We start from the raw sequence: 15164 nt of genomic DNA on the forward strand, positions 1-15164 counted from the left end.
ACTCCAGTGTATATGTGGCTTTGTGTTTTAGGTTATTGTCCTGTTGAAAGGTGAATTTGTCTCCCAGTGTCTGTTGGAAAGCCGACTAAACCAGGTTTTCCTCTATGATTCTGCCTGTGCTTAGCTGTATTACATTTATTTTTATCCTAAATAACTCCCTAGTCCTTGCCGATGACAAGCATACTCATAACATGATGCAGCCACCACTATGCTTGAAAATATGAAGAGTGGTACTCAGTGATGTGTTGTGTTTGCTTGAAATGTTGTTAAAACACTCAGTTTTCTCCTATCACAGCCATTAAACTCTGCAACTGTTTTAAAATCAACATTAGCCTCATGGTGAAATCCCCGAGCGGTTTCCTCCCTTTCCAGCAACTAAGTTAGGAAGGACTCAAGTAAATTTAGCTTTTCATTTTGAATTAATTAGTTACAAATTTTCACTTTAACATTGTGGGGTAGTGTATAGATAGATCAGTTACACAAAATCTCAATTTAATCAATTTTACATTCAGGCTATAATACAACACATTTTGAAAAGTGTAAATACTTTGATGGCTAGTAACAGAAAATCACAATTCAAAAGTAATATCCTGTCAGATAAATGTTTTTTAGGGCCTACTGTAGCTGACATTGAATGACTATATAAACCAAACAGTATATAACAGACCATCTTTCAGGAATTATGTAAGACAATACATTTCCTGCTGTTCACAAATGTATCAGGCCTCAACAGAATTGCAGTGTTCCTAGGTGGCACAATAACATTGAATTGTATATTTCCTTAGCGATGAGTGACCACTCCAACAGGGACATTTAAATGCTTTTCTTCAGCATCAAGAGTGTGATTTTCACTATAACAACGTAGCCTTTTTTTCACTATAACAACGTATCCTTTACTAAATTATTCTAATCATATCACAAAGACACTGTAGCCTAGGTGAATTTATAATGAATTACATAATTTCCATTGCCAGCAGGACAAATAAATGCATTGGCCTGGACTGTGACAGTTTTGCAAGACAACGTGCGCATCAACAAACCTTTGTCAGCTGTGCTATTTTCTTACTCATTTTCAGGTGCAGGTCTTGAGTATATTCCATCGTTAAACCTGCTTCGTAAAACATGTTCGATGAATTATATTTCCCTGTACTAGTAATAATACATGGATTGCCAGACGCGGAATTGTACAGTTGCTGCCAACCCGTTCCAGTCGCCATCTTCAGACACACGCTACTGTCACGACGGTCCAGCCAGAAAACGGTTCATGTGAACCAGGTTAACTAATGTTTTGTAGTGGTTGTAGCATTCTCTTTTGTTGTTTACCGGTACGATAGGAGTCGCAATCGCAGAGGATGGTATACCTAGCGCAGACTGCAAAGAGCGCCAGATGGTCGTCGCTGCAGACCGCGGAACGGGGCGGGGTTAAATGTGGGCCGGGTTAACATTTAGCCCGGCCCGTCACAGCTGTTGTCATTGGTCAAACGATCGACTTCATCAGCATAACGGAATAACGCAACGGAATGCCCCGCAAGGTTGAAGGAATGTACACGGGCGTTGACGGAGGGTGTTCACTAGCAAACCGTGCCCGGAGGGTTTTCACGAGCAAACGGTGCCAGGAGGTTGTTCATGAGCAAGCGGTGGCGCGCGGTGATGTTCAATGGAAGGATGGAAAGCGGAGAGGGCGGGGACCTTTGTGTGGTGCGTGGGAGGCGGTGAAAAATATACACTTTTCCCAACTTTATGTAAATCACCATTATAAAGTAAATCAAATTATATGCAAACCGCATATAAAGTTCCCATGACGAATTTGACGCTATGCTACCCAACCCAAGGCTGGAGACTTTCTTCAGCAAAGATGACTGACAAAAATACTAGGATGGAAGCAAATGTAAGTGACTATGACGTCATAACGAATCATGCAAAAAACGTAGAGGAATATGTTAGTTAATGTAGAGAGAAACGGTAATGCATCTTCTTTTGTCATGAAGTTAATTTACAAAAAAATCACGATTTAGCAAGCTAGCTGACTAGCTAACATTAGCCTGCTAGCTTTATGGGTGTTGTGTCATGAGTATGTATGTAAATGAAAAATAATAATTGAGTATGAAATTGTAATTATGGTTGTTTTATGGACTCCTGAAACAACCAGCAAACCAGGCTGTCGTCTTGTTTAACAGTGGATTTAAAGAATCTAGCTAGCTAAAGCATTTACTGCAAAATGAATGTACAATTTTGTAAATTTGCCTTGCTGATATTTGCCATGCAATGCAGATAGATGAAGTAACTTAGCTAGCTAACTATTTTCTTGCTTATTGTGCAGTGGAGGATAAAAATAACTATGCTTTATGTGTTCAGAAAGTTCAGGACCATGTGTGATGCATTGAATGAAAATGAAATGTTTAATGTATGGCACAAAAAACAAAAACAAAGATACAAAGATGTAGCCGATCTGTGTATAGACCCTAAAACATTTGGTATACATATTAGTTCAGAACCTAGCTATGAACCTCAGCTATCATAGCCAGTTGTTTCAATTTCAAAACTGTTTGAATTACATTAATGAAGCCAATGGATTGAGTAGAATATAACTGTGTGCCAAGAAAGCAAGTCCTATATGCATGTAGTTTTTACCATGCATAAGATCCCCACATTGTGGCCTGTACATTTAATATATTCACTGATCATGTACTCTACCTTGTCAAATAAATGTGCAGTTCAGGTATGAATGTCTGAGATTCTTTTTCAATCATATCCAATATCAGGAGTATCAAATTCCAGTCTTTGAATGATCCTGTGTCTGCATTGTATGTATTACAATTATACACATGAACAGTGTTAACCAATCTTGACCCTGGGACATCAATGGTTACACATTGTAACTATACAATAGACTATAAACATGATTTCACTAGTTAAAGGCTGATCTGTAATTCATATATTCAGAAATATAATTTTTTTAAACAGTACACTACACTTCCTATGCATCATGTAAATACTCTAAAACCGGTTCCTCTCACTATCTAATTTCTTTCATCTGGATTGATCTGATAAACACAGGATAGGTTTAGTATTTCAAATAAAGACTTCGTTTTTGTATTTATTTAACCTTTATTTAACTAGGCAAATCAGTTAAGAAATTCTTATTTACAAGTTGGGTGAATTTTGGCCCATTCCCCCTGACAGAGCTGTTGCAACCGAGTCAGGTTTGTAGGCCTCTTTGCTCGCACACGCTTTTTCAGTTCTGCCCACAAATGTTCTATAGGATTGAGGTCAGGGCTTTGTGATAGCCACTCCAATACCTTGACTTTGTTGTCATTATGCCATTTTGCCACAACTTTGGAAGTATGCTTGGGGTCATTGTCCATTTGGAAGACCCATTTGCGACCAAGCTTTAACTTCCTGACTGATGTCTTGAAGTTGCTTCAATATATCCACATCATTTTCCCTATCATGATGCCATCAATTTTGTGAAGTGCACCAGTCCCTCCTGCAGCAAAGCACCCCCACAACATGCTGCCACCCCCGTGCTTCACGGTTGGGATGGTGTTCTTCAGCTTGCAAGCCTCCCCCTTTTTCCTCCAAAAATAACAAGGGTCATTATGGTCAAACAGTTCTATTTTTGTTTCATCAGACCAGAGGACATTTCTCCAAAAAGTACAATCTTTGTCCCCATGTGCAGTTGCAAACCGTAGTCTGGCTTTTTTACGGCGGTTTTGGAGTAATGGCTTCTTCCTTGCTGAGCGGCCTTTCAGGTTATGTCGATATAGGACTCGTTTTACTGTGGATAAAGATACTTTTGTACCTGTTTCCTCCAGCATCTTCACAAGGTCCTTTGCTGTTGTTCTGGGATTGATTTGCACTTCTCACACCAAAGTACGTTAATCTCTAGGAGACAGAATGCGTCTCCTTCCTGAGCGGTATGATGGCTGCGTGGTCCCATGGTGTTTATACTTGCGTACTATTGTTTGTACAGATAAACGTGGTACCTTCAGGCATTTAGAAATTGTGGAGGTCTACAATTTTTTCCTGAGGTCTTGGCTGATTTCTTTTCATTTTCCCATGATGTCGAGCAAAGAGGCACTGAGTTTGAAGGTAGGCCTTGAAATACATCCACAGGTACACCTCCAATTGACTCAAATTATGTCAATTAGCCTATCAGAAGCTTCTAAAGCCATGACATCATATTTTTTAATTTTACAAGTTGTTTAAAGGCACAGGCAACTTAGTGTATGTAAACCTCTGACCCACTGGAATTGTGATACAGTGAATTATAAGTGAAATAATCTGTCTGTAAACAATTGTTGGAAAGATTGCTTGTGTCATGCACAAAGTAGATATCCTAACCGACTTGCCAAAACTGTAGTTTGTTAACAAGAAATTTATGGAGTGATTGAAAAACAAGTTTTAATGACTCCAACCTAAGTGTATGTAAACTTCCGACTTCAACTGTGACTACAAGTTCAATCTGTACTTTAATGCACATCTGGTGTGCACTATAAAAACAGAGGAAGGAAGAGGTGGCTCCCGAATGGTGACATTGAATCTTAGCGCAAGAGACTGAGATGCAGTACCTGGTTCAAATCCAGTCTGCATCACATCTGGATTTGATTGGGAGTCCCATAGGGATGTGAAACAATTGGCCCAGCGTCGTCCGGGTTTGGCCGTCATTATAAATAAGAATTAGTTCTTTACTGACTTAACTGGTTAAATAATTATAAAAGACAACGGGAGAGAGGTAAGAGCAGGGAAGGCATCTCTCAGTTCATCGCAATTCAATTCACATAATGGTGTCTCCAAACCAGACTTGGGCTCCCAGTCGGCCTGAAGGTTATTGTCACGTCCTGACCTTAGTTCCTTTTGTATGTCTCTATTTTAGTTTGGTCAGGGTGTGAGTTGGGGTGGGCATTCTATGTTTTGTTCAGTGTGTTAGATTTCTATGTGTTTGGCCTGGTATGGTTCCCAATCAGAGGCAGCTGTCAATTGTTGTCTGATTGAGAACCATACTTTGGCAGCCTGTTTTCCCACTATGGGTTGTGGGTAGTTGTTTTCTGTTTTGTGTGTATTGCACCTTGCAGAACTGTTCGTTTTGTCATGTTGTTTTTTGTTCAAGTATTTGTATTTATTAAAAGTATTATGAGTACTTACCACACTGCACCTTGGTCCTCTTCTCCTTCTCCCGACGACAATCGTTACAGTTATCTTAAGAGCAGGTGACGGGACTGGGGGTTGGCATCCTCTCACTTCAAAACATACCTGCAGACGAGATATACTTTTTTTTAAACACAAAGCTTAAACATGCTAACATGTTTAAGCAGTCATAATCAGGAGGTGGACTACTGCATCTCTATCTGTATTTCAAAGTATATCATCTCTTTAATAATATTTCCTGTCGACCCAACCAAGTGACCTCTCACCTCTGATCATGCTGTCCCCTCTATGTAGCCAGTTCAGATGCGCCAGGGGTTCACCGACACAGCTGATATAACCTAGATGATTTAGGGAGAAGGGTAGAGAGGGATGAAGTGAAGGAGAGAGACTTATTGAGAAAATAAGGTAGTTAAAGAGAATCTGTGTGTGGACTCACCTGGTGTCTCACCTATTAGTTTTATATACATTTTCTTATTCATTCCTTTACACTTGTGTGTATAAGGTAATTGTTGTGAAATTGTTAGGTTAGAATACTCGTTGGATATTACTGCATTGCCGGAACTAAAAGCACAAGCATTTCGCTACACTCGCATTAACATCTGCTAACCATGTGTATGTGACAAATAAAATTTGATTTGATTTATAGCGTAGTTATACAAATCATGAAGTGTCTTACTATTCTCCATGGTTGGCCCTCTTGCCTATTCTTTGAAGGTGGAAGGAGCCACAGTTATACACCTGAGTCTGCTTACTTCACAACACAATCCATCAATCAGATTGATACATGAGTGTGTAGGTGTGGATTATAGGGTGTATAATTGTTCAAAAAAAAAATCAATATGGGTGGCTTAAAACAGCCTGTTTTGTTTTTGCACAGACATCACACCCTTACCTGAGAAGTAGAAATCAAAAGGAGAGAAACTGAGAATTTAATGAATGCAGTTGACGTAGCTAAGTCAATAGAAGAATACAATTGCAATGTGGATGGCTCTTTAAAGAGCCTTTGGTTGTGCATAGTGTAGTCTATGGTGTTGCCAGGGAACAGCACGCTCTTCGAAGAAGTAGAAGGTGCAGATCTCACATTTAACCGTAATTTTCACCCTAATTATTAATTAACATAATAATAACAACTGGCGTCGACAGACACGGTTGCCCTGTTGCTAACTCCTTGCCAGCTTTGCAGTATTTTGTTTGTTGAGTGTTATTTCTTGCATTATTTGCTCAGAACGTTTCTAGTATTATTACCTACAGCTGAAAACTTTTGGATATTATATCGGTGATCACTCACCAGAAATGTGTTTTAGAAGTTCAACTTCCCTGACCTGGATCCTTTGTTTGAACTTCCTGAGGCAGCCCCATTAATTCCCGGTGCTACACCAAAATGTCGAAGAGGGAGGAGAAGTTAGGTTCTTGTCAGACTCAGGCAGCGAGCAAACCATCCACCGCTTCTGAGTATATTACTCGCTAAAGTTCAGTCCTTGGACAATAAAGTAGACAAGCTCAGGGCGAGGATCTCCTTCCAGAGAGACATAAGGGACTGTAACATATTCTGTTTTATGTAATTATAGCTCTTTCTGGATATATTGTCCCCATCTCTGTTCATCGCATGGACAGAAATTAGGAACCTCTGGGAAACACAGAGGTGGAGGGGTATGTCTCATCTTTAAATAATGGTGTGATTATGGTAACATACAGGAAATTAAGTAATTCTGTTCTCCCGATCTGGAATACCTCACCATCAAATGCCGATCGAATTACCCCTGAGAGAATTTTCCTTGGTTATTGTCACTGCCGTGTATATTCCATCCCAAGCCGACACCATGACGGCGAACTACACTGGACTTTGTGCGAACTGGAAACCGCATATCCTGAGGTAACATTTATTGTAGCTGGGGACATTAATAAAGGAAATCTGAAGAAAACGCTCCCTGAAATTCTATCATGTCTTGTAATACACGCAGAGAGAACACCCTTAATCATTGTTACTCTAATTTCCAGGATGGGTACAAAGCCCTCCCTTCGGCAAGTCAGATCACGCCTCCCCCTGCTCCTCCATGCCTATAGACAGAAACGTAAGCAGGAAGCACCCGTGGTAAGGACTGTTCAACATTGGTCTGACCAATTGTAATCTGTGCATCAAGATTTATTTGTAACCCTTTTAACCCTTATTTTACCAGGTAAGTTGACTGAGAACACATCATTTACAGCAGCGGCCTGGGGAATAGTTACAGGAGGGAGGAGAGGGGATGAATAATCGAATTGGAAGCTGTGGATGTTTAGGTGGCCATGACTGGACACTGGTGTCACGTTCTTACCTTAGTTCCTTTGTTATAGTTTGGTCAGGGCTTGAGTTGGGGTGGGTAGTCTATGTTATTTTTTCTATGTTGTGTTTATGTGTTTGGCCTGGTATGGTTCTCAATCAGGCAGGTGTCGTTCGTTGTCTCTGATTGAGAATCATACTTAGGTAGCCTTTTCTCACCTGTGTTTTGTGGGTGATTTATTTTCTGTCTAGTGTTTTCTGCACCTTTCAGGACTGTTTCGGTTTTCGTTTATTTCACCTTGTTATTTTGTATTTTGTTGTTCATTTAATAAACATCATGAACACATACCACGCTGCGCATTGGTCCGACATTTCATACTCCTCGTCAGAGGAGGAGGAATAATTCCGTTACAGAATCGCCCACCAAACAAGGACCAAGCAGCGTGGTATCGGGCAGCAGCGATCTCCGGACTGGGAGGTGGGGGACCGCGTCCGCACTCTCCCTTGATCTTCTGTGTTAAAGGAATGAAAGGACAGGAACTGGAGTAAAAGCAAGGAGGAGGCTGATCTCTTCGGTCACCCTCCCACAGCAGCATCACACATGAGCATTGTGTGTCCACACTGTGGCGCTGTGGAATAATGGCATTGGGCCCTCCACAGAAAGGAGTGCCTAGCAAAACGATGAGGCTTTATTTGAATATTATTTCAGAGCTTTAGCTGGAGTACCAGTGGGGCTCCAGTGGCCCCTGCTGGAGAAAGGGAGAACAACAGAGAGAAAAAGCTTACAGCACCTGGTATACCCAGGCAGTCTCTGATCCAAGTACTAACCAGGCCTGACCCTGCTTAGCTTCCGAGATCAAATAAGATTGGCCGTGTTGTGGGTGGTATGGGGATAAGCAACGGCACTCGTGGAAAAGAAGCCACTTGTGGCTGGTGTCAGCCCCCTCCTTCAAAGCACTGTCACCTTTTTAATGTTTTTATTTTTTTCCAGTCACAACATCACAATTAAAACATAAAACTCAGAGGAAATTTGACACAACAGAGAGAAACAGCTTAAAGCATCTGGTATTCCCAGGCACTCTCCCATCCAAGTACCAAGTATGCCCGACCCTGCTTAGCTTCCAATATCAGATTAGATACATTTCCGTCCATATCCGCTTATGCCAACTGATGCTTGTATCTGTGCGGACGTGTCTGTCTGAGCATTGTTAATGTTGGTGACACCCCTCTGCCTAGGGAGAACATGACATGTCTCTTATTGTGGGTTTGTTCATGTTAGGACAGTGGTGTTCACTTGCGTGAGGACAATGGAATTCCTGAGAGAGGGTTAGGAGGGATTTTCTGTGTGAGTTCAAAGGTAAAGGAAACCCATTATGCCCATGCTCCATTAAAGCAGACATTGTTTTAACCCCCACCCCTTGTCTGCAAAGAGTGTAAACAGTGCCTGGCCGATTGCCACCGCACCTCCTCCCAGTATCCCTGCCGGCCCTCCCTCTCTCGCCGGTCCCCACCAGGGGGTGTCCAAAAGTTTCCACTCCGGAAGGCCGGTCACAGAAACTCAACAAACAGTTAGTCTCATGGTGGGCATTCTGCCTGTAGCCCAGACCTTTTTTCTCCTAACCCGCAGGTTGAGGGTGTTGTTGACAGGGATGTGAGCTGGTATTTTTCAGGGTCAATGCGGATACAGTGTCTTGACCAAGGTACACAAGGGTGTAGGCACTGCTATGCCTGGAGGTTTATTAATACCCACATTAGCAAGTTGTTGTCCTAGTGCAGCTAGTGGCCCTTTAGCAGGGATTAAAATGATAATTTTACTCTATCTTTACCAACCACTGTTTTTATCAGATAACTGTCCTACTCTAGTTAGACCCCTATGGTACTGTGACGTGAAAAATAAATATTGCCACGTGATTCTATTATTGATTGATCAGAGTTCAACATCAAATGTCAGACCATTGGACTAAGTGGAATAACAATCCATGATTTACGAGAATGAGCCACATCAGACTATTAGATTATCGTCATCTCATTTGTTTTGGTTGGGGGACTGTTTGAAATGGATAGAAATTCTTATCAACCTGTAACATATCATTTTGTCCATATATTTTGTCCATCACAGCCTAGTGATGTGTTGTTCTCACGTGGAGATATATTTTTCAACCCACATTTCAAGTTTGTTAATTTGCTTGTCAAATTAGATTACATGTTTTATTCCATTTAACCTTTATTTTACCATAAAGTCTATTGACGCTTGTTCCTGCTTTTCAAAAATAGATCTAGACAACTGATCTGTTCAATGAATTGAGGATATACCAACCAGGAGGTTTATGGCACCTTAATTGGGGAGGACAGGCTCCAAAAGGTATTTCCCCTACAAACGCAGACACACAAATAATCTAACGAAGCTAACCTCACCATTATGATGACTCTCCACAGCAAATTGCTAGATGATATATGTTAGCTTTGGCTACTGCTCATTGCCTGTGATTTCTCATTCTACTTATTAATGTCAGACTTCCACTGTCCATCACACCTGAGCTTAATTTTCCTGTCCACTATACACGAGTCAAGGTTGTAATTTGTGGGGTGGAACAGGGGAGACATAAATATTTAAACAGTTACATTTGTCACCCCCACATTCAAGTACATTTTTTAAAGATATATGTAACAGGGTTAAGTTCAATTAGAATAAAGTCACTCAATTTAGGAAGTGATTTTTATTTGATAATCAAAAATGTTTATATAATCGCTTTTCCTTTCAGTTTATAGTGAAATCATTGAACATGAGGGTGCATAAAGATGTTGCAATACAGAAAAGTATCGAAATGTAGTTACAACTACAATTATTTGAAGTGGCTTCCTCTTCTCGTCTCTTCACGGTCTCTAGGCGTATGTCACACGTCACAACTTCACAGGAGAGGCATTTGAGCAGCACCTAATGCCTTCTGGAACATGTGAACTTTCACGTGCCTTAATAAAAAAACTTGTATGCCGTCTATAAATAGAACAACATTGTTCATTTACGAGCCTAGTTCATTTAGCCACGGAAAAAGACAGGAACCTTCTCATTAGCCAGGATTAACTGTGATAATGGATAGAAAGGACATGCCGAGAGATGAGTTCGGATTGGTCTACCATGTAGCATGCTGTCTATAACATGAGCTTCTCAGTATGTGTAGATAATCCTTGCTACCACATCTTTTTTTTAAGTTATGGAGAACTGCAAAAGTGTTGCTACTGCTTTCAACAATATTGCTACCCTGAATTTAGTAGGTGTTATCAACAAAGTTCAGTGGGAAAAAGTTTGTTCTTAACTGACTTGCCTAGTTAAATAAAGGTTGATTAAAAATACAATAAAAGCAGAGTATGATAGCTAAGGAGATGGAGATAATTCTGGCATTTGATTGCAAATGTGAAGGGTGTCTAAAAAAGAGAACACAGAAGGCTGTTGAATAAAACACCTGACTCCGGATTACATCTTAAAACTAAGGGCAACCATGGCATCTGTGACACACAGGGAGAAGCGTTCATCCAGGGTAAGATTCTAGCCAGCTACACTTCCGGCGCCGACAGAGATGGCCGCCTCGCTTCGCGTTCCTAGGAAACTATGCAGTTTTTTGTTTTTTTACGTGTTATTTCTTACACTAGTACCCCAGGTCATCTTAGGTTTCTTTACATACAGCCGAGAAGAACTACTGAATATAAGATCAGCGTCAACTCACCATCAGTATGACCAAGAATATGTTTTTCGCGATGCGGATCCTGTGTTCTGCCTTACAACCAGTGTAACGGAGTGGATCACATGCAGCGACCAAAAAAAAAAACGACTCAGAAAAAGAGGGAAACGAAGCGGTCTTCTGGTCAGACTCCGGAGACGGGCACATCGTGCACCACTCCCTAGCATTCTTCTTGCCAATGTCCAGTCTCTTGACAACAAGGTTGATGAAATCCGAGCAAGGGTAGCATTCCAGAGGGACATCAGAGACTGTAACGTTCTCTGCTTCACGGAAACATGGCTAACTGGAGAGACGCTATCCGAAGCGGTGCAGCCAGCGGGTTTCTCCACGCATCGCGCCGACAGAAACAAACATCTTTCTGGTAAGAAACTTTCTGGTAAGAAGACGGGCGGGGGGCGTATGCCTTATGGCCAACGTGACATGGTGTGATGAAAGAAACATACAGGAACTCAAATCCTTCTGTTCACCTGATTTAGAATTCCTCACAATCAAATGTAGACCGCATTATCTACCAAGAGAATTCTCTTCGATTATAATCACAGCCGTATATATCCCCCCAAGCAGACACATCGATGGCTCTGAACAAACTTTATTTAACTCTCTGCAAACTGGAAACGATTTATCCGGAGGCTGCATTCATTGTAGCTGGGGATTTTAACAAGGCTAATCTGAAAACAAGACTCCCTAAATTTTATCAGCATATCGATTGCGCAACCAGGGGTGGAAAGACCCTGGATCATTGTTACTCTAACTTCCGCGACGCATATAAGGCCCTGCCCCGCCCCCTTTCGGAAAAGCTGACCACGACTCCATTTTGTTGATCCCTGCCTACAGACAGAAACTAAAACAAGAAGCTCCCACGCTGAGGTCTGTCCAACGCTGGTCCGACCAAGCTGACTCCACACTCCAAGACTGCTTCCATCACGTGGACTGGGAGATGTTTCGTATTGCGTCAGACAACAACATTGACGAATACGCTGATACGGTGTGCGAGTTCATTAGAACGTGCGTTGAAGATGTCGTTCCCATAGCAACGATTAAAACATTCCGTAACCAGAAACCGTGGATTGATGGCAGCATTCGTGTGAAACTGAAGGCACGAACCACTGCTTTTAATCAGGGCAAGGTGTCTGGTAACATGACTGAATACAAACAGTGCAGCTATTCCCTCCGCAAGGCTATCAAACAAGCTAAGCGCCAGTACAGAGACAAAGTAGAATCTCAATTCAACGGCTCAGACACAAGAGGTATGTGGCAGGGTCTACAGTCAATCACGGACTACAGGAAGAAACCCAGCCCAGTCACGGACCAGGATGTCTTGCTCCCAGGCAGACTAAATAACTTTTTGCCCGCTTTGAGGACAATACAGTGCCACTGACACGGCCTGCAACGGAAACATGCGGTCTCTCCTTCACTGCAGCCGAAGTGAGTAAGACATTTAAACGTGTTAACCCTCGCAAGGCTGCAGGCCCAGACGGCATCCCCAGCCGCGCCCTCAGAGCATGCGCAGACCAGCTGGCCGGTGTGTTTACGGACATATTCAATCAATCCCTATACCAGTCTGCTGTTCCCACATGCTTCAAGAGGGCCACCATTGTTCCTGTTCCCAAGAAAGCTAAGGTAACTGAGCTAAACGACTACCGCCCGTAGCACTCACATCCGTCATCATGAAGTGCTTTGAGAGACTAGTCAAGGACCATATCACCTCCACCCTACCTGACACCCTTGACCCACTCCAATTTGCTTACCGCCCAAATAGGTCCACAGACGATGCAATCTCAACCACACTGCACACTGCCCTAACCCATCTGGACAAGAGGAATACCTATGTGAGAATGCTGTTCATCGACTACAGCTCGGCATTCAACACCATAGTACCCTCCAAGCTCGTCATCAAGCTCGAGACCCTGGGTCTCGACCCCGCCCTGTGCAACTGGGTACTGGACTTCCTGACGGGCCGCCCCAGGTGGTGAGGGTAGGCAACAACATCTCCTCCCCGCTGATCCTCAACACTGGGGCCCCACAAGGGTGCGTTCTGAGCCCTCTCCTGTACTCCCTGTTCACCCACGACTGCGTGGCCATGCACGCCTCCAACTCAATCATCAAGTTTGCGGACGACACAACAGTGGTAGGCTTGATTACCAACAACGACGAGACGGCCTACAGGGAGGAGGTGAGGGCCCTCGGAGTGTGGTGTCAGGAAAATAACCTCACACTCAACGTCAACAAAACTAAGGAGATGATTGTGGACTTCAGGAAACAGCAGAGGGAACACCCCCATCCACATCGATGGAACAGTAGTGGAGAGGGTAGCAAGTTTTAAGTTCCTCGGCATACACATCACAGACAAACTGAATTGGTCCACTCACACAGACAGCATCGTGAGGAAGGCGCAGCAGCGCCTCTTCAACCTCAGGAGGCTGAAGAAATTTGGCTTGTCACCAAAAGCACTCACAAACTTCTACAGATGCACAATCGAGAGCATCCTGGCGGGCTGTATCACCGGGGGCAAACTACCTGCCCTCCAGGACACCTACACCACCCGATGCTACAGGAAGGCCATAAAGATCATCAGGACATCAACCACCCGAGCCACTGCCTGTTCACCCCGCTGTCATCCAGAAGGCGAGGTCAGTACAGGTGCATCAAAGCTGGGACCGAGAGACTGAAAAACAGCTTCTATCTCAAGGCCATCAGACTGTTAAACAGCCACCACTAACATTGAGTGGCTACTGCCAACACACTGTCAATGACACTGACTCTACTCCAGCCACTTTAATCATGGGAATTGATGGGAAATGATGTAAATATATCACTAGCCACTTTAAACAATGCTACCTTATATAATGTTACTTACCCTACATTGTTCATCTCATATGCATACGTTGATACTGTACTCTATATCATCGACTGCATCCTTATGAAATACATGTATCACTAGCCACTTTAACTATGCCACTTGGTTTACATACTTATCTCATATGTATATACTGTACTCGATATCATCTACTGTATCTTGCCTATGCTGCTCTGTACCATCACTCATTCATATATCCTCATGTACATATTCTTTATCCCCTTACACTGTGTATAAGACAGTAGTTTTTTTTGGAATTGTTAGTTAGATTACTTGCTCGTTATTACTGCATTGTCGGAACTAGAAGCACAAGCATTTCGCTACACTCGCATTAACATCTGCTAACCATGTGTATGTGACAAATAAAATTTGATTTGATTTGATTTACATTTTCAGATATTATACATTTCTAATTGTGTCAGAAAGTTGTTTTCATTGCAAGTTAAAGCGTACTGTTAGCTAGCTAGCTAAGATTAGCTGGCTGGCACGCTAGCAAACGTTACTTGTATGATCTGTGTAGTTATATTATTTGTATTTCAGAAACCCATTTGCCTTGCTAGTTATAGCCTAATGTTAGCTAGGTGCTAACATTGAACCTAGTTGGTTAGCTTTAACTACTTCCCAGGCTGAGCAAACATCTAGCCTGATTCCGGCATGCCAGATCTAAAACTTCTGGCCCGGGTCTGGCAGCTGGACCCGTCCCGAGTTCAAAATGAATGATGGTACAGTCTAGGCCCGAATCATTTGACGGCCAGATCGGACATCCTGAACTGAGCAAAAGCTGCCATTTTAGGGCCATAAACGACCCAGCAATGGCCCAAAACCACTCGATTCTACTGTATCCCCTGCCCAGTATTCATGGATATAGCTCTCAGATGATAAACATATGGTCCGTGCTACTTAGAATACTTTGGACACCCCTACCCCATTGAAGTTGACATATAAAATGGTTAAGGGATTTGGTTATGTGTAAGGTTTGGGAATTTCCAAGGATCCCAGATAACCCTCACCATAAACATATAGGAGCTATGTAGGCAAGGACTGGCCATCCATTATATACAAATTATAGTTTAAACCATGTTTTGAGGCTATACAGTGTTTGTTTTCAGTTAAACAGGCCTATGTTTGGATCTGATGGGGAAGAACAGTTCAACTAAGCTCA

At 42.4% G+C, this 15164-nt stretch overlaps 1 protein-coding gene across 3 annotated transcripts in view; it reads right to left on the reverse strand.

Annotated features, from left to right (window-relative positions):
- The window catches only part of fam184aa (family with sequence similarity 184 member Aa), an 87064-nt gene extending 81821 nt beyond the window's left edge, over positions 1–5243 (reverse strand). Inside the window, exon 1 of one of the 3 annotated variants that reach the window (XM_042330736.1) lies at positions 5146–5243. Coding sequence is in view for 2 of the 3 variants with exons in the window: in XM_042330734.1 (XP_042186668.1) it covers positions 1041–1217 (177 nt within the window). In the remaining variant the exon portion in view is untranslated. Of the gene's footprint in view, positions 1–1040; positions 1536–5145 lie in introns of those variants that run through there. The other 2 variants (XM_042330734.1, XM_042330735.1) reach the window with 2 other exon arrangements.
- Between the last annotated feature and the right edge of the window lie 9921 nt (positions 5244–15164).

The sequence above is a fragment of the Oncorhynchus tshawytscha genome, linkage group LG12, assembly GCF_018296145.1.
Source record: "Oncorhynchus tshawytscha isolate Ot180627B linkage group LG12, Otsh_v2.0, whole genome shotgun sequence".
In the NCBI taxonomy this organism is placed as follows: Eukaryota; Metazoa; Chordata; class Actinopteri; order Salmoniformes; family Salmonidae; genus Oncorhynchus; species Oncorhynchus tshawytscha.